General features: G+C 34.3%; 1 protein-coding gene across 1 annotated transcript in view; it reads left to right on the top strand.

Annotated features, from left to right (window-relative positions):
* The window catches only part of LOC111140884 (LDL receptor related protein 1B), a 1,957,146-nt gene that overhangs the window by 1,111,820 nt on the left and 817,896 nt on the right, over positions 1–27,430 (top strand). The window contains exons 8-11 of the mRNA XM_022493131.1: positions 9,066–9,288; positions 12,572–12,743; positions 15,224–15,367; positions 20,990–21,226. Of these exons, the coding sequence (XP_022348839.1) occupies positions 9,066–9,288; positions 12,572–12,743; positions 15,224–15,367; positions 20,990–21,226 (776 nt within the window). The remainder of the gene's footprint in view (positions 1–9,065; positions 9,289–12,571; positions 12,744–15,223; positions 15,368–20,989; positions 21,227–27,430) is intronic.

A 27,430-nucleotide genomic window follows, 5' to 3' on the forward strand; every position in this document is an offset into this window, starting at 1 on the left:
CCCTTCCTCCCTCCCTCCCTCCTCGTTCCTTTCTTTCTTTTCTTTCTTTCTTTTTCTTTCTTTCTTTCTTTCTTTTCTTTCTTTCTTTCTTTCTTTCTTTCTTTTCTTTTCTTTCTTTCCTTCCTCCCTTCCTCCTTCCTTCCTTCCTTCCTTCCTTCCTTTCTTTCCTTCTTTTCTTTCTTCTAAATTAAACTCCTTTTTTAAAGTTATGATTTATTTATTTAATAAATAAATATAATAGTAGTGAGAGAGTATCTATTATAAATAAATATAAGAGAGAGTAAGAGAGTGAGTGAGATAGTGAGTGAGAGAGTGCACGAGCAGGGAGGAGAGGGGCCCTGGAATATTGACCTGAGCCCAGGGCAGACACTTAACTGACTGGAGCCACCTGTGTGCCCCAGGAGCCCACATTTTCAATGACTGCTGGGAAATATGACCTCAGGAGGTGCTAAGTTTCTGTCAGTAAAGGTAAAACATTGGAAAGTACACGAAGGGTATAGTCTTAGAATATTGGGGCATTTATGATCATGGAGTAGAGTTTCAGAGGGCAGATCAGAAGGATTTTGGTAGGAAGAGACGAGGTTTGTCTTAGATAAAGAAGAGTTTCTAAGAATTCCAATTATGGTCTGAAAATAAGGACTGCTGGTTGGTGAAAATGTGAAGCCAAGTGTGTCATTATCTTCCAGGCAGTTAGATGTGGCAGGTCCAGTTGAGCCATGGGTAGAAGAAATGAGTGAGTGAACGTAAACCATGTGCTTCTTTTCTTGGAGAACAGAGGAAGCGATGCAAATAAGCAGGTCAATTTGGACCATCCTTTTTCTTCCTGATAGGGCCAATACTCTACCCTCAGGCACTGACAACCCAGAGAGATTAGGTTTTTGTTTTTTTTCCCCCACTGTGTCCCAATCTATGTTAAGCAGTGATGAAATACCTATGTGACAGAGAAATAATAAAAAATAATGTGCAGATCTATTTTTCTTTCTTCCCCCCCTCCACCCCCTGAGAGAGAGAGATTGTGTACGTGCCAGTGGGATGGGGTTGGGCAGAAGAAAAAGAAGAGAAAGAATCTTAAGCAGGCTCCAAGCCCAGTGCAGAGTGGAAAGCTGGGCTTGATCTCAGGATCATGACCTGAACTGAAATCTAGAGTCAGATGTCTAACTGATTGAGCTACCCAGGGCCCCCTTTCTACTTTTTTTTAACCACTCCCCTTTTCCAATGGTAGGTTTATTAATTGCTGAGTTGAATGTTGTCTCTCAGAATATGGAAAACGGAAAACAAATGGAAGAAAAGCCTAAGATACTAAGATTTCTTATTTTTTATTATTTGGTTAAAATCATAAAAAAAGATGAGTTCAGGGCAGTGTTGGGGTCAGGTGCAGATTGACATTGGCTGTATTTGAGTTTGTGAGAGAATTTAGCCAGCTGGGATTAGGGAAGAATGTTTGGAAATCTATGGCTTGAGTAATATATTCAGTTTTTTAAAAAATGAAAGGCGATTTTTTAAAAAAGATTTTCTTTATTTATTTGACAGAGAGATAGCACAAGTAAGCAGAGCAGGAGGCAGAGGAGAGAGAGAAGCAGGCTCTCCACTGAGCAGGGAGCTTAACATCAGGCTCAATCCCAGGAGACTGGTCATGGCCTCAGCCGCAGGCAGATGCTTAACTGACCGAGCCACCCAGGCACCGCGGAAGGATGATTTTTTTTTTTTTAATTTTTAATTTTTTTAATTAATAGTATCCTTCTTTGTCTTTTCATGGGAGGTTACAAGAAAGGTTGCAGATATTTTCTATTTAGGCAAGATTGATTTTTTTTTTTTTAAATGTGACCCAGTGTCAAGATGGGAGTTTTTTGAGGATTACATATAAAAGTCATAAAATGATTGCTTTATTTATTTATTTATAATTAATATACAATGTTATATTAGTTTCAAGTGTGCAACATAGTGATTCACCAATTCTGTACATTACTGAATGTTCACCATGATTATAAATATAGTCGTCATCTATTACCATATAATATTGATTATATTCCTTCTGCTGCATCTCCATGATATAATTATTTTCTAGGAGGAAGTTTGTACCTCTTAATCCCCTTTATCTATATTACCCACCCTCCCATCTACCTCCCCTCCTGAAGCCATAAATTTGTCTCTGTATTAGAAAATCTGTTTTTGTTTGTTCATTTGTTTTTGTATTAGATTCCACATATGAGTGAAATCATATGGTATTTGTCTTTCTCTGACTTCTTTCACCTACCATAATACCCTCTAGGTCTACCCCTATTGTCAGAAGTGGCAAGATCTCATTCTTTTTTATGGCCAGGTAATATTATAAATTATAATATATAATCTTTATCCATTCATCTGTTGATGGACACTTCTGTTGCTTTCATATCTTGACTATTTTAAATAATATTGCAATAAACATAGGGGTACATATACCTTTTCAAATTAGTGTTTTCTTTTTCTGTGGATAATACCCAATAGTGGAATTACTGGATCATATGGCATTTTCATTTTTAATTTTTTGAGGAAACTCCATACTGTTTTCCACAGTGGTTACACCAATTTATGTTCCCACCAACACGGGTTCCCTTTTCTCCATAGTCCTTCCAACACTTGTTATTTCTTGTCATTTTCACTAACCTTTCTAATTGGTGTGAAGTGATATTTCATTGTGGTTTTGATTTGCATTTCCCTGATGATTAATGATTTTGAGCATCTTGTGTCTGTTGGCCATCTGGATGTCTTCTTTGGAAAAATATCTATCCAACTGCTTTGTCCATTTCTTGATCAGACCATTTCTTTTTGGTGTTGAGTGTATTAGGTCTTTCTATATATTTGGATATTCACCCCTTATTAGATATGTCATTTACAAATATCTTCTCCCATTTATTGTTTTATTTAGAGTTAACATTTCAATATATAATATTTTCTAAAGTGGTATGATTTTTGATTGTCCAATATCTTCAGGACAAGAATGATCTAAATCTTAAAATAGAACATTAAACAATGTAGTAGTTTCTTATGGCACTTAACTACTAAGTATAGAAACCCACCAAAGCCAGCTCAAATGTACAGAGATTTCCTGAGATAATATGGAAAATCATACATGTTCATGCAACTAAAGCTAAGAAATAAAGATGGACTCTGTGGGGCCCAATTCCTCACTCAAGGATTACAGGGCTCCTTTCATTCCAATCTTCTGTCTCATGGCTTGCCCACTTCTGTGTACATGTTCCAATATTCCTCCTCTCTCACTGCCCCTGTGCCCATCCTCACCCCAGCTGTTCCTCTTACCCATGTTAGCACAACTGCCACTAGGTGGCCTTCACATTTCTGGGTTTAGATATTTAGAGAAAGGATCTTGGTGACTCAGCTAAACCTACAATTTGTTTTCATTTCTATGTCATGCTCCTCGTTCATCTAATTATCTGTCAACAGGAAGGAGAGGGATGCTATTGGTACCTAGAGCTGCCCCTCTCGGGAACACTATCTGGGTGGAGCAGGTTGAGGTAAATAAGGATGTTAAATGGGTCAGCCACATTGAGTGACATATCTAATATATGTATACTTCTGGGGGAATCATTAGTGGGAATGTTTCCAGAATATAGAGTAGCCAGCAGAGAGCCAGAGTCTATATGTCAAGTTTAATTTCTGTGTGTTTATGTATGAACTAAAAACCAAGTTTGAGAGAGATTTTTCAAACAATGAAAGCAAAAACCTTAACAAGTAAAAATCAATAAATAACTGTCTTGAACAGTCTTGGCTAGGTAGAGAAAATAGTTTGTTTATCATCCACATCCCTTAAGTAGCAGGAGCTAATAGAATTTGAATTTAAAGCTCTTACTCCAAAGACTCATTACTCTTTCAGATTTATGATTGCACTTTAGAATTGCAATGCTAAATATTTAATATTTCTACTTTAGTTCTGAATGTACTTTAATTACTCTATATAATGTGGAGAATTGCTTTCTTGTTCAATTTTTTGTATACACAATGGAAGAAAAAAGTTGTATTACTATTGATGTTATTTGAATAACAATCATTTTAAAAATATGACTGAAGAATGAAGTTCCTAATGTAATTCTTGTCAAGGAAAATACATATTATTTTGCTAAAATATGAAGAAATGCAGTTACCTACTTTAACATGTGATTAATATACATGGATGGTTTCCTAGGACTTAATGAGAACAATGTTTTTGTTTGTTTGTTTGTTTGAATCTGGTAATATGTCTTTATTTGCTCCCCTCTCATCAACTCCCTAACCTAAAATTTGCTATGTAATCTCATTTTTCAGCAGTTATAATGAATAGTAGGTAATTTCATTGTAAGAACTCTGAAAATTTCTGAATTCCATCATGAAGCTATTACCAAAATATTAGGAGTAAGAATATGACACAAAACCAAGGTTGACTATGCAGTTAAAAAGAGATGGAGAGGACTCTGATGTGTTTAAATTCCCCTTTGTCCATTTGGACAAAGTATAAAACTGCAGAACTGCAGAAGCATCATTTAAAATGTATATCACTGGCAAAAGTAAGTCTTATTTTTATCAGCTAAAGAAAATAAAATGTCAGTACCTGTAACAATTGCTTTGCTTTAAAGTGTAAGGATGATTGGAGCCATAACTCTGTAAGCACAGTGCTCTATCACTGTCTGTGAGGGTTCCCTTTGCAACTTTTGATTTATGTCAGGCAAGTTTACCAACAATACTCAAAGTTTCTTACTATCTCCAACTGTATAAAACTTATATATGTATAGTAAAACTTATATATCTATAGTAAAACAGAGCTACTCATATAATCAACAAAGATGTTAGATAAAATCAGTTTCCCATATCTGATGAGATAAGGAAGCCAACATGATAAACTCCTACCTACTACAGATGCTGAATCAGAAGAATAATGAACTGGATGAATAAAGGACAATTTGATAGAAATATTGCTGTCCTTTATGAACTAATAGTTAAATCTGTCATAGAAATACAGTCAGTAGTTGCAGTATCATTTTATTTTAATTTGAATTTTTGTGTTAGTGGGAATCAGGTAGAATGCCATTCAAAAAATAAGTGACGAACAAGAGAAGATCAATCGCAATTTAATTTCTTTCCATGCTATAGGATAAAAAAAAAATCGATATCACAGGAATGAACAGAGAGAGAAAAAATGCCATTATTGTAATCCCGAGGGAATGGGGTATAAGACATATTTGGAATGGTCCCTCCTATCCACCATGACTTCATCATGGCACTATACTGGGGGCTCTGCTGTATTTGAAGCTGCATCAGCAACTTGTTTCCTGGTAGGAGAAGATGCTGAAAGGGTAACTGAGAACCTAGAAATTAATAGAGTTAAGTGTTCAAAAAATACTGAATAAAATGAAGTAAATGAGACTCCAAACAACCACCTGTGGTATTTTTTATGGAATTTCTGGAGTAAAGCATAGATTTACCCATAGTTTCCAAGATCAGAAGCAGTTACTAGAAAGTACAAAACTATGGCATTTCAGTTCAAAGGGCATAACATAATTATGAGAAAAATCAAGCAAATTCATCATGAAGATATTCTTTAAAACAACTCATTAACCCTTCAGAAATAATCACATTGTGAACAACAAAGGAAGGGTGAAAAACTATTCAGAATTAGAAGAGCCTAGAGAAAAAAAGATGATTAAATGCAACATATGATGGTGGATTAGACTCTACATCAGAAAAAAAAAAAAGAGAAATTTGACTACATAGAACATTATTGGTCAGTGAGCATAATTTGAATAAAAGCTATATATTGTACCAGTGTTAACATTTTTTTTCAGTGTTAAAATTATTGATTTTGATAGGTGTACCGTGGCTATGCAAGAGAAGGTCCTTGCACTTAGGAAAATGCAGGCTGGATTGTTTAGATGTAGCAGGTCATAATGTTTGCAATTTACTGTCATGAGTACTAGGCAGGACTAGAAATAGCCAGAGGGACAAAAGATGAACAACCCATGAATCTAAGTGAATGATGTAGATATTCACATGACTATTCTTATAACTTTTCTGTAAGTTTGAAATTATTTTAAAATAATGAGTTAAAAACAAAGGTATGACAAACACTCATACTTTGGCTCTGGTAATGGCTGATCATGTGGACTTTGAGCTTATTTCCTCTGTAAAATAAAAATAATCTGCCCCTTCTGTCTTAGAGGTACGGATCAGTGACATAATGGGGTTCACAAAGTAATATTTACTTTTTCTAAGATTTGGACAGATATTTTAGAGGAAAGAAAAGTGTGATTTTTCAACCCATATCACAGATGAAATTTAGTTAGATTTTAGATAGAAACTTTAACTTTTGTTTTCAATTCTAATACAACTATGCCTCAATTAAAGAATGCCCTAAAAGTGAAGCTTTTCTCTGTAACGGTAGTAAGAGATTTTAAACTAAGAGTAAAAATTACTAAAACAAGTAAATTTAAAAAATGCATATAGCCGAGGGGGGGGAATGCATATATCCATGTGACTATGGGTACTTGCTGCTTACAGTTTTATGGTATCAGTGCTATTATCCTGGTGAACACTTCCATTTCTTGCATTTCAATTATAAGTGAACAGAACTCATCATAGTTACTGTTCTGAAGTTTGAGAAGGAACAATTTGGTATAAGGAACATCTTTGACGTCTCTCCTGGGCACTAGTTCTTTGTTTGTTTGTTTGTTTTACTGTGTATTGGGGATACAAAGATAATACATTCTTTACAGTTCTAGCTCTTTACTGTTTCTTCTTCACATACCCAAAGTCCTCCTATTCTTTTGATTTTACTCTTCATTAAAACAGGGGTACTTTGATAAGTCATATATTTACACTTTTCCCCCCATATTTTGGCTGAATCTTACTCAGAGCATTACCTCAACCAGTTTTATTATGACCTGGAATAATATGAGAATCACTTGCGTCATTCCTGCAATAGATCAATATCACTGAAAATCTTAGAAAAATAAATCCCATTTTCCCCGATCGCTTTCATCATCAGCTGGTTCACTCTTCCTCCATAACCAAATTTCTCAAAGCAACTTCTCAAAATTACTGGTATTTTAACAAATGGCAAATTCAACATTTCTTAATCTGTATTATTTTTGTGAAGTGATTGACCCAGCCAACCACTCTGGTCTTTTATTCTGGAACTTTTCTCCCTTAGACTTCTAGAAAGTCTGTATTATCTCTTTGACCATAGCCTCTGATTTTTATTTGATTTCATTCTCCATGGTTCTGGTCTTGGCACACTTCTCTTTTTTCCCTTTTGGGATTACATGTAATTAAATTATCTCAAAATGACTTCCAGGAAGTCTTCAACTCCAGACTCATCTTTCCTCTTCAACATCATGTACTGGGCACAATCACCTGCTTTATATCACTATGCCTAGTCTATACATATCACATTATCCATAGTGTGCCAGGGCCTCCAATTCTCTATTTCTAAACCTACCCTCACAGCAGCATGTCTACAGCTCTGTGAAACGGACCAGTCAGAAAAGGAAACTAGAAAAGGAGAGACATTTTTTATAGAATGAAAAAGAGAGCTTCATATAGCAGGAATAGTGTGTAGTGTTCTACAGTATGAAATAGGAAAACTAGGTACTCCTTGTAATAATTTAACTTGGGATAGCTATGTACAAATTGATTTGAAGTGATGAAAGAGGAGATGTAAGATGGAAGCAGGAAAAGAGAGAGAGCAAGTGCAAGTGAGTGCATAGGGGCGGAAGTTTGAATGTCAAGCATAACAATAAAATGTGGCACCTCATGCCCTTTTATTTATTCTTTATTAAAATAGAAAAGTTCTTCACCTGAATAGATTGTTACTTGAAGATAATTTTTAAACTTACCGTGATAAATCGGTCTTTCAAGAATATTTAGGGAAATATCTTCTCAGAATAAAATCTGGCTTATACTGTTACAGAACAGTATGCATTAATGTTTAAAAATTAGTCAAAACCTCCTGCAGGAGAAAGAGCTAAATTACAGTTCAAATAATACTTTTTAGCTTGAAATATACCCCATACTGTTAGATAATACAAGGATGTTGAGAAAAGTAACTAAAAACTAATTCACCAAGTTTGTAAAATCAAATATTCTATACTCTAGGTAATCTTAATATTTCTCAGTCACTGTAAATCAGATTATTCTTGAGATTGTATTTAAGTCAAGGTAAGATAGTCTTCTATTTACAAAGGTAATTTAGTCTCCTGAGTAGGTAATCTTGTTAAAATATTGTCAGGTTAACTGAAATTGATTTGTGTTTACTAAACATAGTGAATACTAATCAAACATTAGACACTGAGGTGTTAGAGGTATTTAAACCTTTGATAGACACTATTAGTGTTTCACAGAAGGATTATTTTTTGTCTTGGAGGTCAACATTGCTTTTTAGTTTGTTCTTTCAAATAAAGAGAAAATGAGGAGTAATGGCCTGCATTTGCTTTATGAAATTTTGTGGTTTGGGAATATTTGGGAGAATTTGGGATTGGTTTTGGGGGGATTATTTATGTTTTATTTCCTTTGCTACAAACACCACATTTGCTTTTCCATCTGCTTAATTCCATTCCAGGTTTGCTATTCTCTACCACTCATAGCATCATTGAGCTCCACATAATAGCTTTTACAGGAGACAGACATTACTAGGCAATTTGAAAAGCAGGTTGAAGATAAAGCCTAATAGCTCACGTGCCCTGGCCTGGTGACTTGGCTCACTTCCGAAGCTTATACCAAATGGGCTGCGTGCATTCCTGTGGTGTCTGTGTATCAGCTCTATGAGGCTTAAAGAAACATTTCCCCTAATACAATAATAAACCCACCATAATCATCCATTTTGGGGAAATTTTACAGTTGTTGGTTAACCTGCTCCCTTATGCCCTGCAATATTCATTAGCAGATTTCCCTGTTTATGAGTGATATTATATGGAAATGGTTATGGGAAGCTAACAGATGTAACCACTGAAATAAATTAGAAGGAAAAGTTCTGTTTTTTACAGATGGTTGTATTGAATATGCTCCCCCCCCCACTTTAACATTTAGTTTTCTTTCAACAGAAAACTTTTCTTTACTGACTACGGGAATGTGGCCAAAGTGGAGAGATGTGACATGGATGGGCTGAACAGAACAAGGATAATTGATTCAAAGACAGAGCAGCCAGCTGCACTGGCACTAGACCTAGTCAACAAATTGGTTTACTGGGTAGATCTTTACTTGGACTATGTGGAAGTGGTGGACTATCAAGGAAAAAACAGACATACTATCATTCAAGGCAGACAAGTAAGTACAATTTTGTTAGAAAATGCAGCTAAGGTGATAAAATGAATGGTGTCATACTAGGAAGAAGACCTAAAATTTGAATTGGAATGTTGAAAATTTCTTATGAAGTCAAGCTGCAAAGGGTCATAAAAATTGTGATGTATTTCCTATATGGGAGAATGTTCTTTTCACAGTGCGTTCCATAATGCCTCTGACTTCCTCCTTTGCTCTATTAAAAAGAAAGCACACAGGGACGCCTGGGTGGCTCAGTTGGTTAAGCAGCTGCCTTCGGCTCAGGTCATGATCCCGGCGTCCTGGGATCGAATCCCACATCGGGCTCCTTGGTTGGTGGGGAGCCTGCTTCTCCCTCTGCCTCTGCCTGCCATTCTGTCTGCCTGTGCTCGCTCTCTCTCCCTCTCTCTCTGACAAATAAATAAAATCTTTAAAAAAAAAAAAAGCACACAAAACACAAGGCAACAAAAATAAAATAAAAACAATAAGCAAAAGCAAAAGTGCCACACTTCTAAGAAAAGAATGAGGATAAGACAGATGTTTTGACCTATTAAAAGTAAAACTTACTAAAATCTAATTTAAATAGTTCATTTATAAGGAGCTACACTATCATCTATCCCATGTGGCCTTGGAGATACTGTGCTAACAAAAGCAAATGCCTGCTCACAACAACAGTTTTATTATTTTCAAAGGTTGAACTAAATTTTGCCTTTTGATGTATTCAAGTGCTTCTTAGAATGAGAATTCTGTGAAAGTCACTGAGGTCAAGATCTTTCCCATCTGTATAGTTTTTACCTTGCTGAATTACAAGGTTTTGTAGATAACACTCAGTAGACACTGAAAGGAGATCTCTAAGTAGAAATAAGCTTATTTGCTAATGTACTTTCTCAAATTCAATTTTACCTCAGTGATTGCACTAATTTCTTGTGAGATTCTTATTCTATGGAGACAAAATATATGAATCCCTTTTCTTTCTTTTGCAATCCAAGATAAAAGTATTCTGTAATGATCCCTTTAAAGTTACCTTCCCTTTCTAATCAGTTTTAACAAAAATTCTTTTTCCTTCTTTGACAGACAAACAAATGCACCAAGCTGGGAATAAAAAAAAAAAAAAAAAAAGAAAGAAAGAAAGAAAGAAAGGTGTGCAATATTAGAGATGAGGCCAGTTATATCTTTCATTCTTTTGCCTAAAAATCTTAATTTCTTTGGAAAGCCTTAGTTATGATTTTTAGAGGATCTAATCTCTAAAATGATTATGATAGGTCATCTTTTTACCTATATGTAATTAAAATTCTAAACTTTGAAACAAGGATAAAAAATTCAAATAATTTTCCTCCTGATAACTTTTAAAAAGTTTTCTAATGTCTGGTTTTCAATTGTTCATTTTTTTCATTTCCTTTTTTTTTTTTTTTTTTTTTCCTGATTCCCTAAACATATGCTTACTGGGCCACTAAGTCATCCAACATAGATACATTTTTTTTTTCTAAATATCTGGGCTGTAGGCAGAATGGTCTAGCCACAACTCTAAGCTCCTCCCGCCTGTGTCAGGAGTAGCAGAGCAGGCAACAATGTACTTACTTTATGGAAAACAGTCTCTTCTGAAGGGAGGAACAGGGACAGTGAGTGCAATTTCATATTTTCTTCCCTGCCCAATTGTCCCTTCTGTGGCTGTGCTTTTCCCTCTTGGGTGTGGATTGGCAATTATGTAAAGAGCAATGTAGGTATGCCACAACCACACTTCCAGATGACTGGCTCCAAACTTTGGGCAAAACAGGCATGAGATTAATTGTGATGGAAAAATTGAGTTTACTTGCAATTTTTATAGGAAAAAGTTTTGCTCAAGTCAAATTTGAGTTTGGATTTATCTAGGGAATATGATGTCAGCTTATGTGCAAATGATATTAGTAAATAAACACATGACACCCCCACCCCTTCTCTCTGGCACATGCACCTGTGCATGCATGCACACACACTAACACTCACAAGCGTGCGCACACACACACACACACACACACACACACACACACTGGGGAATGACGCTGCAAAACATTATTTGGGCTTTATTTTGGGCTCCTCATTAATTCCTATCTTACATTTCTCAGTTGGTTAAGTGTCTGCTTTTGGCTTAGGTCATGATCACGGTCCTGGGATGAGCCCCCAGTCCGGCTCCTTGGTTAGTGGGATTCTGCTTCACCTTCCTCCTCTGCTCCTACCCCCACCTTGCTCTCTCTCTCCCTCTCTCTCTCAAATAAATAAATAAAATATTTTAAAAAATAAATTCCTACAGTCAAACCATACATACTTTTTCAAATTCTCTTAACTACAAATCTATACTAAAAGTACCATATAATGCCAAAGAATTGTGAAAGATTTTTCCCACAGAATCTCTACAGCAAATCAAATCATAACCCCACCCCACCCTGACACAGAACCATTTTAAATTAACTATAATAGGAGGAATGCCAAAAAGCATTGTACTTAGCATGTATGAGAAAATGAGTCAACTCTTTCTTCCTCTGCTTTACTCAAAACTTGCCATGACGGCAAGATGTCCAATCCTCCACTCAATTCCCAGGACCTCTGCCTAGGAGAGTTATATTGTTCAAGTGCCATTAGTTACATTTCCAGTATGAATAGGCTTTAGAAACATGTGATTTCTGAGTAAAGTGCTGTCTTTTTAAAAAAATTATTCCAAATACATAGTTTCATTATTTATTGTTTGCCGTTCTGGGACAAGTATTCATCTAAATGTAACTAGTGGCTTAAAAAAGTGGGATTTAAAAAAAAAAAAAAAATATATATATATATATATATATATATATATATATGGGATTTTGAACTTATAAAATAAATTTTAAAGTTGTTTTCTCATCAGTCCTTACATAGCCGGCGCTATACTTTAGATTTTGTATCTCCTGACTATATGAACAAGCAGTCCATAAAAAAATCTCAAATTTTATAGAACACTGCCATAAGCCTCTTATTGAGTATGCTTGGAAGTTTTGTTCTCACTTGCCTTTGAAAAGTAGCTACTAAACGTGTTTTCTTAATGAATCATGAATAAAATTCTCCACACATTTGGAACTGCTTTATCTACTACTGCATAATGTTTTCTTTTCAGAGAAAAAATTTAAATTAGTACAATATTTAATTCTTTGAGAGAAAATAAATGATATGTGTGTGACTCTCCTACTATGGGAATTTTCCCACAGTAGTAAATAGCAATCAGTTTTTCTTTCAAGTTGAAAGCAGCATAATTACAAATCATAGTTATTTTTACCCCTCCATATAGGTCAGACATCTTTATGGCATAACTGTGTTTGAAGACTATTTATATGCAACCAATTCTGATAACTTCAATATCATAAGGATAAACCGATTTAATGGCACAGATATTCATTCATTAATTAAAATGGAAAATGCTCGAGGAATCCGAATTTATCAAAAAAGAACTCAACCAACAGGTAAGACTCAAGACTTCTTCATTGCCTTTAAAATGGTGGGCTGAATGGGCTATGGTCCTTGTACTTTGCATGGAATTAAGGTGGGTGAGTCATAAATTCTTTTGATAGCAAAAGTGTGCATGTCTGCTTGATAATATGGAATAGCACTCCCTGCACAAGTCTAAATGACAAATTGTTCAGTTCCTAGTGAATTGTTTCTACAACCACAGAATTGAAATGATGGCTAGATTTAGATTCAGGAAAGAGCTTTCAATCATGATGTGTGTAGACAGATGCTAAGATGCTAAAGTTTTTTGTTTGTTTGTTTGTTTTTTCTTTGGTATCATTTTGGGAGACATTTCAAATCAGGTGACTCTATTAGAGTATCTACCCAGTTTTTATTGCAGTCATTCTGATCTCTTACCCTAGTTATTCTTTAATACAAATTAATTTTTAAAATAACTTTTTTAAAATCATTTTTTAAAATTTATTTTCAGCATAACAGTATTCATTGTTTTTGTACCACACCCAGTGCTCCATGCAGTCCGTGCCCTCTCCAATACCCACCACCTGGCTCCCCCAACCTCCCACCCCCCCACCTCTTCAAACCCTTCAGATTGTTAAAAAATAACTTTTAATGAGAGGTTGTAATGTTTCTAATTATTTCTTAAAGATACAAACTAGTTATTTTTGCATAGTAAGTTAGTGATCTTTGTTCATCAATACAATTTATGGACAATTACATATAGAATAATGTGACATACAAGAATAACCAACCCCAAATTTTCATCCCGTTTTTGTGCTTCAAATTGAAACTACTTTAGAATTATCTAAATATTAACATAGATTTAGTTGAGACAATGTATTTTCACAAATCTGTTTACAGCACACTTAAATTTGGAGTTCTGTAAGTAACTTTATTAGAATTTGTTGTTAGGATTTAATTATTTGTCAGTTATTCATTGACCATTTACTGTGTACCAGAAACTATTGTATAGACATTATTGTATAGACACAGCAGTGAATAAAAGAGCCGAAAAATTCTCGCTTATATGAGATTTGCATCCCAACAGAGAAAACATAATTTTAAAATGATCAAGTAAATTATTATTATTTTAGAAGATTAGGAGTGCTATAGAGAAAAATAAAGCATAGAGGAAGTCTCAGGGATGAGGGTGGTTTGCAATTTTATATTGAATGGTCAGAGGAAGTCCCACTAGAATAATGAAATTAAATGAAGACTTGAAATAATTGAAGAAGTAAGGCACAGACATGGCAGGTAAAGAGATTAGCAAACACAAAACCCATGTGGAAGAACATGCTTAGATTTTCAAGGAACAGCAAGGAGACCTGTGTGTCTAAAGCAGAATGAAAAAGGGAAAAACAGGTAGAAGAATGAGGCTGGAGAAATGAAGGAGGACCATAATAAGTAGGGCCCTAGAGATAATTCTAGAACCTTCTCCTTATACTTTTATTGAGATGAGGAGTCCTTAGGAAGCATTAAGAGGAGGAATCTCATGATATGACTGACTAAAGGAATCAGTATGGCTACTGTGTTGACAATAGGCTATGGGGGATAAGAGTGGGGGTTAAAAAGCTTTTCATTTAGAAAATCAGGAATGCAAAACAAACATGTCACAATTTTTAAAAGCATAACTGTTTATTAAATTAAAAGAAAATTGCCATGTTATTTGTCACAATTTCAAGTGTTGATCAAAAAAGAAATATTATAAAGTATATAAAATATTACTGATACTATTCCTACCACAGCTTTTTTTTTCTTTAATTCATCTTTTTCTCATTCTCTTCACACAGTACTTTTCCTTTTCTTTTTTCCTTCTCTAACTTCTACACTCATGAAATGTCCTTCTATGTCTTAATCTCCACATGTAAACTAGCATACTCCTTTTGAAATTTATACATGCACACACACACATTCACTTTGTGGTAGAGTTCTCAAAATGGCAACGGACTCAAAACTAAAAAAAAAAAAGTCTCAGGACTTCTCAATAAAGATAGTTACTGAATCCTATATCTTTTAGATTAAGTGCCCATATAATGGATTATTTCAAAAGAAATACTTTCTCTGCTTAATGACCTAACCTGGCATATTTTTACAGTTATCTTTTTATATTTGTAAGAAATATGTATTTTTATTTTTATTTTTTCTCTGCAATGCAGAAATATGTATTTTTAAAAAGAACAAGCATGCATCCAAAAAATCATATAACATATTTTACTTACATGTAAACAGTTTAAATTAATATAAAAACAGAATTGTTTCCTTAAACATGTTTTTAGGAGGACTTTGGCAAATTCCTACCTCTATTTCTGTGAGGTTGAAACTCTTTTTCCAATTGATTATGGTAATAAATAGCTGGGTATAAAGATTTGTGGTAGGATTCCCTCTCCTTGCACTGCAAACGTTTCAACATACGCTGATCTACATAATTATCTTGTCTTTGGAAATTTTCAAGTGTGCTGTTTTTTATTTCTCATAGTCAGAAGCCATGCATGTGAAGTGGATCCATATGGAATGCCTGGGGGATGCTCACACATCTGTCTGCTCAGCAGCAGTTACAAAACACGGACCTGTCGCTGCAGGACGGGCTTCAACTTGGGAAGTGATGGCAGGTCGTGCAAAAGTATGTTGTTAAAATCAGACATTTTGCCAGCAGCCACTGCTTCAGAATAGATTTTTTGTTATTAATTAGCAACATCAAGATCAGCAATATCATAAGATTTCAACAGGTGAAATTTGCCTGCAAAATGTACCAGCCATTTTTCTCGGTATTCAGGGTTTTTTGTTTGTTTTCTTTTGTGATAATGCAAATGAGAAACTGAATCAGGCTATAGAATCATTAAATTTATGGATCCCTGGGAAACATATTTTAGGGTATATTTTTAGGAAGATCCTTTCCCTAATTCCTTAAAGAAGGTTTTTGATCCAATGAGTCCAAGTATTTGGTTGACCATATTTTCTGTTACATGAATTAAGAAGTTGCTTCTAGTAATAGGTGTGTTGTTTAGTCCAACAGAAATCCACATAAAATAATGTTTCATCTTATCCAGCATCACTGGGGAGTGAAATTCATTTCATTATTTAATTTTCCAGGTAACTGGAGCTAAACTAATTAAATATCAATCTCTTTAACAATTTTATTGAAAAGCTTTTAACAGACATATCTTTGTTTTATTTTTGAAATATGCTGAATAATTTAATTGTTTCTTATTTAAATAATAAATAATTCATACATGACTTTATAAACTTAGATTGTTGCCCCAAAATTAGTTAAATTTAGGTCTTTACTTGGGTCTTCATAATCAGATATAGTAGAATGATCCTTATGGAAATGATGTCCCTGTGGAGACTGTTGCCCTTTAAATGTCTCTCAATACCATAATTTTTAAAGTTATGATGACTGCTTTTTAGAGTGCCCATTGTGTCTCCATTTTGTTATAGCAATGGCTTTTTTTTTAATGTATCTCTGATTTATTAGGTTGAAAATCAGTAAACATGTTTTTTTTTAACATATTTTTACATGATTTCTTTCACAAATTTTTTAGGTTTTTAAATTTTTTATAACTTTTTTTTTTAATTTCTGTTAGTGTTCCCTCTCTGGTCACTGTCTTGCCATCTCTTCGACTTTCTTGTCATGTGCTTACTGAGACTATGACATTAGATCACTATTTTGTTAAAATTTTAAGTCTAAATGGTAGCACAAATATTTTTAAATCAACAACCCAGGAGGCTCCACTTTGATAAAATATATATATTAGTATTTTGTTTATATTTCTAACTTTGTATTAAACGCCGGGTCTCATGATCAAGAGATCCTCTGGATAAATGAGAGAAGCCTCAAGATGAGTGAAGTTTTGAGTGTGTGTGTGTGTGTGTGTGTGTGTGTGTGACCAGCCTTTAAACTGGTATGGCTACCATTTGAAAAGTGATGGCATGTCATAAAAAATGCAATCTACACATATATACATACATATTTGCATGTATGCATACATACATACATATGTTTGGAGAAAAATAGGATCACAGTTGCCTAAGTTTAAATCGCCCTTAATGTAGTGTATTGATCATGGTACATTTACATTAGCAGAGACAATTCTAGTTATTTTAAGCAGGAAAAGATCAAATGCAAATAAATAGGTGCTTACACAATCAGAGATAATCCTGAAGCAGTCCTCAGTCCTCAGAACATCCCTCAAAACCACCATTGAACTACCCTGGCTTAAAACTGAAGACTTGCCACATTCAGAAGCCAGGGCATCAGGAAGCCACAAATGCCAATGGTAACTTCAAAAACACACCATTTTAACTGATACCGAGGAATTTCCACAACTTGCACCATGACTATTAGCTTTAGAAATATGCCACAACTGATAGTTCCCTACTGGTAAACAGAACAAAACAAAACTCTTCCTTGTGCTTGATAAAACTCAAAGAACACTAATGTGGAAAAATTCAATAACTCCTCCAGATAAATACCAATAGAAGTAACAAAAGGCACCTTCATTTCCATATTATAAGCATGAGTTAATAGATCTTATTTTAAGTACTTAACACCAGACCCATTGCTCTATGAGTATTTCTGAACCGTAATTTTTAGTTTCAGTTGTCTATCATAGAAGAAAACACACTAGAAGAAACTTTAAAGTAGGTGTTGAATAACTAAAATAAGTGTCTTAAGTAAACAATGGGAAAATTGTTTTTTTCTTATTTAAAACACGGGCATCTGGGTGGTTTAGTAGGTCATGCATCGGACTCTTGGTTTTGGCTCAGATCATGATCTCTGGGTTGTGAGATTAAGTCCTGAGATTAAGTCCTCTGCGCTCAGTGGGGAGTCGCCTTGAGATTCCCACCCTGCACCAACCCTCCACTATTTGCACTAAATAAATAAATAAACAAATAAATTCTTTAAAAATATGAAAAACAAAGGACACACATATATACATTAAACCAAAGGACACACATATATACATTAAACCAATAATAATAGGTTTATCAATTACCAATGAAAATGTCAATTAAAAAGAAATGCTAGCTGGATGCCTGCATGGCAGTCCATTAAGCATCTGCTTTCTGCTCAGGTCGTGGTCCCAGGATCCTGTGACTGCCTCCTGCATCATCTGGCTCCTTGCTCAGTGGGAGGCCTGCTTCTCCCTCTGCCTGCCGCTCCCCCGGCTTGTGTGATCTTCCTCTCTGACAAATAAATAAATAAAATCTTTGAAAGAAAAAAAAAAAATCATTAACAGATTGAGTATGGTGAAACTAGTGTTCTTATACATTGTTAATAGAATTGGAAATTGATATCACTGTTGGAAAGACATTTGATAAAATAGTTAAAAAAACATAAAACTAACAGTATCCTTAAAGAAATTATCCTTCTTTTGACTGAACAAATTCACTGTGAATATATTTGTAATAATAAAAACCCAGAAACAATCTAAATATCCGACAATAGGTAAGCAGCTGACTATATCGTTGCCTCTTAATGCCTCTTAATAATTTCAATGTTGTCATTGAAAATAATGTTTTGGGGGGCACCTGGGTGACTCAGTTGGTTAAGCGTCTGTCTTCAGCTCAGGTGTGATCTCAGGGTCCTGAGATTGAGCCCCAAATTGAGCTCCCTATTCAGCAGGGAGTCTGCTTCTCCCTCTCCCTTACTCCTGCTCTCTCTATGTCAAATAAAATAAATAAAATCCTTTGAAAAAAAGGAAATAATGTTTTGAAGACTTTAATGACAATTAGATATGATTTTTTTAAAATGAGGTACTGAAGTGTATATAGGATTCTTTTTATTTTTGTTTTTTTAAGATGCCTTTTTTTTTTAAGATTTTTATTTATTCATTTGAGAAACAGAGAGAGAGAACATGAGCAGAGGGGAGAGGAAGAAGCAGACTCCCCACTGAACAGGGAGCCAACAGGGACTAGATCTTAGGACCCTGAGATCATGACCTGAGCTGAAGGCAGATGCTTAACAATGTGAGCCACCCAGGTGCCCCTAAGATTCCTATTTTTATTTTTTACATTATTTTTAATGTTTTTTAAGATTTCTGTTTTTAAAAAACAAAATATTTATGCATATAAAATTTGTAGAAATATTAATTTTCAAATAAATCGCTACTTTTAAATAATATGTGATACTATTTAAAAAAAATACTCTTGAAAGTAGGTGGACACTGAAAGTCTATGAGGGCAATGAGGAAGAAGGATGTTAATATTCTTTACCATTAATTCCATTTCTAGAAATGTATACTTAGAGATCATCTAAGAAAATGCGTAAAATGCTAGGTTGAAGAAAAACATGCTTATCTCAGTATTATTATAATAATGAAAAGATAAAACCAATTGGGAACAGTTTGACAAAATTATCATATGCTGACTATACTGAAAGAATGAATGTAAGGCTTAAAGTAATAGGTCAACATAGAAAATAATTTTGATGCTAAGATTTGATAATAAAAGCAGAATATAAAATTGAGTGTCCTCTTCTATATAATTAATTGTGCATTAGAAAAATAACTAAATTAATTAAGTTTGAAATAATCACATGAAGGAATACAATATAACAGTGGAAATATGTGAACAATGACTACAACAACCATAGGTAATATTACAGATGTAGTAAGAATAAAATTAATTCACAGAAGAATTCACACATGCAATTCAAACATGCAAAATCAAACAGTGTACTGTTGGGAAATACATGTAATATATGTACTAAAACTTGACAAAATACATGATAAAATAATCAGGATATTGGATGTCTTTGGGATGAAAGGGGAATAAGAAAATAAGGAGTGGAGAATTGGTTTAGGGCACATGCATACCTTTCAGTATTCTGGAAATATTATTAAGATCTCTGCCAGATGCATGAAATTTGCTTTTTTAAAATATACTAAAATATAATAAATATCAGCTTATATACATTTAATATTCAGTAACATAAATTTTAAAAGAAAGTGAGAGAAAGACAATATTTAAACGGACAGTATTGTTTGTATTGAGGGTATTGAGTTTATAAGTAATTGCTCATTTTTTTCCTCTTTTTTCTCCAAATTTTTTATAGTTTAGTTATCTTGCTTTGCTAAGAATCTCACTTATGGTACCATTACCCAATTATAATTGAGTCATTTGTATCCTCAGTTTTACTAAAACTCAGTATGTTTTCCCTTTTATATAAAGTATTTTCTTCATGGGGTGCCTGGGTGGCTCAGTGGGTTAAAGCCTCTGCCTTTGGCTCGGGTCATGATCTCAGGGTCCTGGGATTGAGCCCCGCATTGGGCTCTCTGCTCAGCAGGGAACCTGCTCCCCCCCTCGCCCCCCGCCTGCCTTTCTGCCTACCTGTGATCTCTCTCTCTCTGTCAAATAAATAAATAAAATCTTTAAAAATAAAAGTATTTTCTTCAAATTGTATAAACTAAACTAAGTCAATTGCTCTAGAAATTAAAGAGCACGGTGTGTATTTCCACATTAAAGTCTGAAGGAGTCAACTCACTATGTAGAAAAAACTACAATTGATTTTAGCATATTAACCTGGTAAATAGTTTTTTGTTTGGAGTTTTTGTTTTTGTTTTGTTTTGTTTTGTTTCATTTTTGATAAGGGCTGTGTTGTACATCAGAGTTACTGGCAGACAACATCAACCTCTTACATTCTAATTAAGATGTAAAGAAAAAAGTTGAAGCTATGACTGGCATTTTATTTCATTTCTTAAAAAATAAATACATCACTTGTTCAGACATTTGTAATATATTCTCCTGCATGTTTATGATACTATGTGATTCTATTTGTTTGCCTTTGACAGCCTTAGACGCAAACTCTGAGGCAGGGTGCTTTAAATATTCTGAAGTTTTTAGCATTGTCAGACATAATGAATGCTACAGTTAGTATCTACAGAATGTGTTAGATAGATTGTAATGAATTGTAAAATTAAATGTGCCGGATGTTTTAATAAATGTCCATTTTACTATTACCAGTTATCCAATGATCTGTCATGTTTTTGCTATACAGACAGTTATAGACAAAAGAATAATTAAATATAACCCATTCACGGAAGTAATTTCTGTTTTAATTAAAGTAATGCAATTAGCTGGACTTCTTGCATCAAGATACATTTGGCATATTTTAGAGTTTAATTTTTGGTATTGAATTTAAAAAACGCTAATTGTGCCAGTTAATTAAACAGTGGCATTCTGCAGTGTAAAGAAGATTAGACAGCCTCAGTTGTTTGTGTTTGTAATCTTTCTTCTGCAGGACCGAAGAATGAGTTGTTCCTCTTTTATGGGAAAGGACGCCCAGGAATTGTTAGAGGAATGGACTTGAATACCAAGATAGCTGATGAATACATGATCCCCATAGAGAATCTGGTAAACCCTCGTGCTTTAGATTTCCACGCAGAAACCAATTATATCTACTTTGCTGACACCACCAGTTTCCTAATTGGCCGGCAGAAGATAGATGGCACAGAGAGAGAAACCATCCTGAAAGATGGTAAGTGACAATATGTAGTATTAGCACCAAACTGCCCTGGGATACAGCGCTGTGAAAGAGTAAATCCAACATATGTCAAACTCACTTCAACCGGAACCTAAGAACTTACTGTTGATTTAAAAATAGTTGTTGATTTAATTTTCTCAATAACATTATTTCTATCTGTTTTTCACATACCAGAATATTAAAACCTCCCTAATAAAATTGATCTTGGAATTGTCCACCACATTTTAAACATTACGGGAATTAAATTAAGCTACTTATTCACCTTCATGGAAAATGTAGATTTACAATTATATGTTTATAGTGCTATATGACAGAACATAAGATTTAACAGGACATTAGAGACTTGTGTAATATTTGATTCTTACGAGGCTATTGGTCATGTCATTCAGAGTGCATTAAAAATATCAATGTCCCCATTGTCATTGCATTTCTTGCGTATTGTTTCTTACTTTGAAAATCATTTAAACTGACTTCTCTGGAGTTGCCCTTGAAATATGTGTATTCACAGAGAAACTTGTTTATATCTAGTTTTACTTATAAATATTTATATGCAAGACTATATCTGCAAATTGCCTATATATGCCTATACTTTTTTAAAACAGTGTATTTTATAAATTTCATGGCTTAGGAACAACCAATTAAGTAACGCAATATTATAGCTTTGGTATAAATAGAAAATATTTTTAATAATCTAGCAAACCACATATTTGAGTACTAGTCAGTCACCTTTAGACATGTTCAGTAATGATTCTGGACCTGTTTAGTCACATACACAATCTGTTCACTTCTCGAATATTTTAAAAATCCTTGATTTAGGGAACATTAATTATATGTTTATTAGCTGAAAAACACTGTGCTAGCTATCTTAGGAGAGAAAAGGAATGTTAGAAAGTGGCTACTGCTTTTAGATAGTTCATAATCTACCTTTGGAGAGAATATAAATGAACAAAAAATGTAAATGCTTTGCAACATTTAATTAAATTCAAATCAGACCTAAAGAAATATACGGTTATTGGAGAATGTCCATGTAATGGATCACCACAGGGAGGAAGAGATGTCTTTATGTGAGTGTTCCTGGAGAACTTTGTGTACAGGAGAAGGTATTTGGGCTAGATCTTAAAGGAAGAATGTTAAAAGGTAGGGGAGGATATTTCAGCCACCAGGAATTCCATAGAAAAAAGAAAAAAAAATCAAGTACTACAGAAAGAGGATGAAAGGGACATTATGTAGATCGTTACAGGATGTTTTGGTCATAGGGAATAGGGTCAGAGGAGCAGTGGAAAGTGAGAGGTCATGAAATGAAAGACGCAGAATGTGAGGTGAACAGGCTTAGAGAAAATCCTGACCAGCTAAGAGGCAGGAAATGCTTCTGAGCCAAAGAATAACATGACTGAAAAGATATTTTTGGAGAATCAATCTGGTGGTGGAGGGCAGAATGGAGCAGAGAGGAAGTAGAGAGAATAAAAGCAGATACAGACTGAAATAAATTACAGCATGAGTGGTAATGAGTGGTGGTCTCTCCTTACTTGGTGAGAATGGGGTAGGATAAGGAGATTATTCATTCAATTCAGATTCATTTTAAATCAAACCTTGAATGATAAAATGTACACTTCCCACATGTGACAAATGAAGTGTTAAAATGAAAAATATCCCTGATTTTGTTGTTGTTGTTTATAGTTTACTGTTTAAGACAATCTAAGGCCACCATGACTTTTTAGAGAGCTAATTAGAGTTAAGATTTTCAAGAGTTAAGATTTAAGTTAAGAGTGAAACTTAAATTGGAAATGACAGAGGCTGTCTGCCTACTTTTCTCTGTCATGTGATTTCAGGTGATAGAAGATGGACAATTTTAGGACAATAGACTTGCACATTCTCTGTAAGCAGATATATTTGGATTGCTCTGATTTTGACCTAGAAATTTTCACAAAGGACTGAAATATAACATGGAAGGTTCTTGGTTTCATTTCAAAAAGTGTCAGTTCCTGTGCTGTGACTGAATGTTCCAGCTAATAATCCTAACTTTGATAGCAATATCTTATCAGTAACATTGGTTGGTCTTTGCATTTCATCACAGCAACAGGGATCAGTTCTAATAGCTACTTGACTTCCAGGCACATCTGTACAGTGTTGCTTTGGCAGAATGAAGGTTATGAGAACATTTTGTAGATTTCACACCTGAAATATACTTAACATTTTGATATTCCTATGCAAGGACAGCTTAATGTCTTTTTGTTAATCTTTTTTTCTTACCAGGTGGAAAGGTAGAGAATAACAATAGACATTATGATATAAGATTAACATGTCAAAACAAAAGTTGTATTTGGAAAATGACAACTTACCATTCTTGAAATCAGACAAAAAAGAAATTCTATGTGTGTTCATTAATTTAGCTAGGATATCCACCCTCCAACCTGAAGACTGGGAGGCAATGCCTGGCTTGACAAATTATTTTATAAGCTTCGTAGAAATTTTGAGTCTTAGATAAATTTGTACAGTTTGAAGTACAAGGCTATAAAGATTTTGCTGTTTGTAAATAAAACATTAATATCTTGGACATCTTTTATGTAAGCTTAGATCCTTTCTATAAAGAAAGAAAAACACCAACAGCATTTCTAAAAAGGCCCACTTCTATTCATTCTTTGACTTTTTTTTCTCTTGGAGGTTTATGGAAAACTTCCTAAAGGTGGTATATCCTATAGTCTGTAGAACCTTGTAGGCTAAAACAGTCGTTAAATAAAAGATAAAGGAAAATTTTCCCATTGAGATACTTACATCTATCTCAGTAAGTACTGAAAATGTCTATGAAATGAAGACATATTAGCAACTTAATTAAAATAGACTTCTGTAAAGACAAAGCATTTCCAATCTGTAAGTTTTTTATTCTCTGGAATTCTTGCCATAATTTTTGTAAAATTTTTACTGTTTCTTTTAATTATTTGATTTATTTATTTATCCAGTTAGTAAATAAAATCTGCAAATGCCTTCACTAGTCTAGGTGCTATTGTAGGTGATGGGAATGCTACAGTTAACAGGATAAAGCTTTATATTTAGTTTGTATCTAAATAGTGAGAAGCAGATAATAAACAAACATATATGAACAAGATAATGATAACTGCTATAGTGGAAATAAAGTAGGATGCTGTGGTAAAAAGTAAAAGGTGTTATCAACAGGAGGCAAATTAGACTAAGTGGTGAGGGAATTTAAAGTACCCATTCTTCGCAGTTGTAATTGTTACACTATCTAAGAGAACAAGATAGATGATCTTTATAAGATCAAATTCACTTTTATTTTCTTGGGTGTCTTGTCCAAGATTCATTTTTCATTGCAGTATGAATTGTAATTTCCAGCAGAAAGGGAAAAATATAAATATGATAACTTACTATTCAACTTATTATTGTATGCATTCTGTTAATGCAGTACTTGTTTCTAAACTATATAAATTAATTTTACTGGGATACATATATCCAAATAGAAGACATGTTAAAACAATCTTTCATATTGTTCCATATCTTTAAAATATTTAAAAAAACACTCAAAGCATTTTCCCTGAGTTTGAAAGTTATGAATGCCTGCAGCTATAACAGAAAATCTGTACTTTCAATAGCTCCCATAATTAAACTGGAGATTTGAGACCACCAAATTTGTGAAAATTTGTTACAAAAGCCACAGGAACTAACAGAAAATCTGTGCTCTTAAACGCTTTTTATACCGACCTTATGTATATTTTTCTATGGTAGGTTCTATTTGGTTGAGATCTGGAGTGGGTGCATGTTTCCACACCTCAGACTCCTCCTTTACCTGAGGGTATTTACAAGAGCCATAAACTTAGAAAACAATAAATAACTTTGGACAGGATACAACATAGGATCTTTTTTTTTTTTTTTTAAAGATTCTTGTTTATTTATTTGACACAGAGAGAGAGAGGGAGAGAGAGCTCAAGCAGAGGGAGCAGCAGGCAGAAGGAGAGGGAGAAGCAGGATCCCCACTGAGCAGAGAACCTGATCTCAGGACCCTGGGATCATGACCTGAGCTGAAGGCTGCCACCTAATAGACTGAGCCACTCAGGCATCCCAGGATCTATTTTCTGATATTATGAACAGAAGTGTAGCCAAGAGGAAGGGGTAGGAATCTTTCTATGCAAAACATATTCTCCAAATGACATGTTTGAAGATAATCTGTTATCATACTGTGAAAGGGTAGTGCCTTATTGCTTGTCCAGCATGTGAAGGATCAAGCCCAATTCTTCAGCTCAGTTCTGTCCCCAGCATCTCCATACTCCATCCATGGAGTTTAGAATCCAACAGTTCCTCCAGTTGGTTGGTTTGAAATGTATGATAGTATGCCTGGGACATGATTTAGTATTTATCATTGTAATATTTTGAACTCTCACTATCACCACCACTACCACCACCCACCCACACCCTCCGATCCCCCCCAGATATGACTACCAACTTAGAATCCACTTCAGAACTCTAGTTCCAGGCCTCTACTCTAACTGATCCTAGGGTGGCTACTTAAAACAGATTACAGGATTTGATCCATTCCCAAAGGACACCAATCTTAGTGTGATATTATCATTTTCTAGAGATCATGATTTGTTTTTGGATATCAATGAGCTCTCTATTGTATAATTCTCTAGGAGTGTCTAGTGTATCATAAAGATCCAGTTTGTTGTGTGTGTATTTACTTTATTTTTAATTTTATTCCAGTGTAGTTAATATACACTGTTGTATTAGTCTGAGGCATACAATGTAGCAATTTGGCAGTCCCATATATTACTCAGTGCTCATTAAGATAAGTGTACTCTTAATCCCCTTCCCCTATTTCATGCATACTCCCACCTGCCTCTTCTCTGGACACCCTCTGTTTGGTCTCTATAGTTAAGAGTCTATTTTTTTTTTCCCTCTCTTTTTTTGTTGTTCATTTGTTTTGTTTCTTAAATTCCTCATATGAGTGAAATCATATGGTATTTGTCTCTCTGACTGGCTTATTTCACTTAACATTATACCCTCTAAGTCTATCCATGTCATTACAGATAGCAAGATTTCATTCTTTTTCATATATGAGCAATATTCCATTGTGTGTGTGTGTGTGTGCATGTGTGTGTGTATCTACTGCATGTTCTTTATACATTAATCCATCAATGGACACTTAGACTGGTTTCATAATTTGGCTATTGTAAATAATGCTGCAATAAACATAGGGGTGCATATATCCCTTCAAATTATTATTATTATTTTTATTCTTTGGGTAAATACCCAGTAGTATGATTAGTGGGTCATATGGTAGTCCTACTTTTAATTTTTTGAGAAACCTCCATACTGTCTTCCACAGTGGCCACATCAGTTTGCATTCCCATCAACAGGACCTAAGGGTTCCTTATTCTCCATATCCTTGTCAACACTTGTTTCTTGAGCTTTTGATTTTAGCCATTCTGACAGGTGTGAGGTGATATCTCATTGTGGTTTTGATTTGTATTTCCCCAATGATGAGTGATATTGAGCTTCTTTTCATGTGTCTGTTGGCCATCTGGTTGTATTCTTTGGAGAAATGCCTGTTCATGTCTTCTGTGCATTTTTAATGGGATTATTTGTTGTGGGTGTTGAGTTTAAGTTCTGTGTATATTTTGGATATTAACTCCTTACCAGATGTCATTTGCAAATATCTTCTATGCAGTAGGTTGCCTTTCACTTTTGTTTGTTTTTTCCTTCACTGTGCAGAAGTTTTTTATTTTGATGTAGTCCCAATGGTTTGTATTTACTTTTGTTTCCTTTGCCTCAGGAGACCTATCTAGAAAGATGTTATAGATGATGTCAGAGAAATTACTGTCTGTGCTCTATTCTAGGATTTTTAAATTTTAGCTCTCACATTTTAGGTATTTCATCCATTTTGAGTTTATTTTTGTATATGGTGTAAGAAAGTGGTCCAGTCTGTTGCATTTAGCTGCCCACCTTTCCCAGCACCATTTGTTAAAGAGACTTTTTCCCTGCATATTATTGCTTTTTCTGTCAACAATTAATTGACTATATAATTAATATATGCTGATATCAAAGTTTGTTATACACATTAATTAAAAATATAATGTGTTTTGTTCTCCATAAATAATTTTAAATTATTAATTTCTAAAGAGATAGCTAGAATTAAAGGTTATAAAACTTCCAATTCTGATAAAAAGGTAAATGTTGGGAAGCACTATT

The sequence above is a fragment of the Enhydra lutris genome, unplaced genomic scaffold, assembly GCF_002288905.1.
Source record: "Enhydra lutris kenyoni isolate GAN:26980312 unplaced genomic scaffold, ASM228890v2 scaffoldscaffold1, whole genome shotgun sequence".
In the NCBI taxonomy this organism is placed as follows: Eukaryota; Metazoa; Chordata; class Mammalia; order Carnivora; family Mustelidae; genus Enhydra; species Enhydra lutris.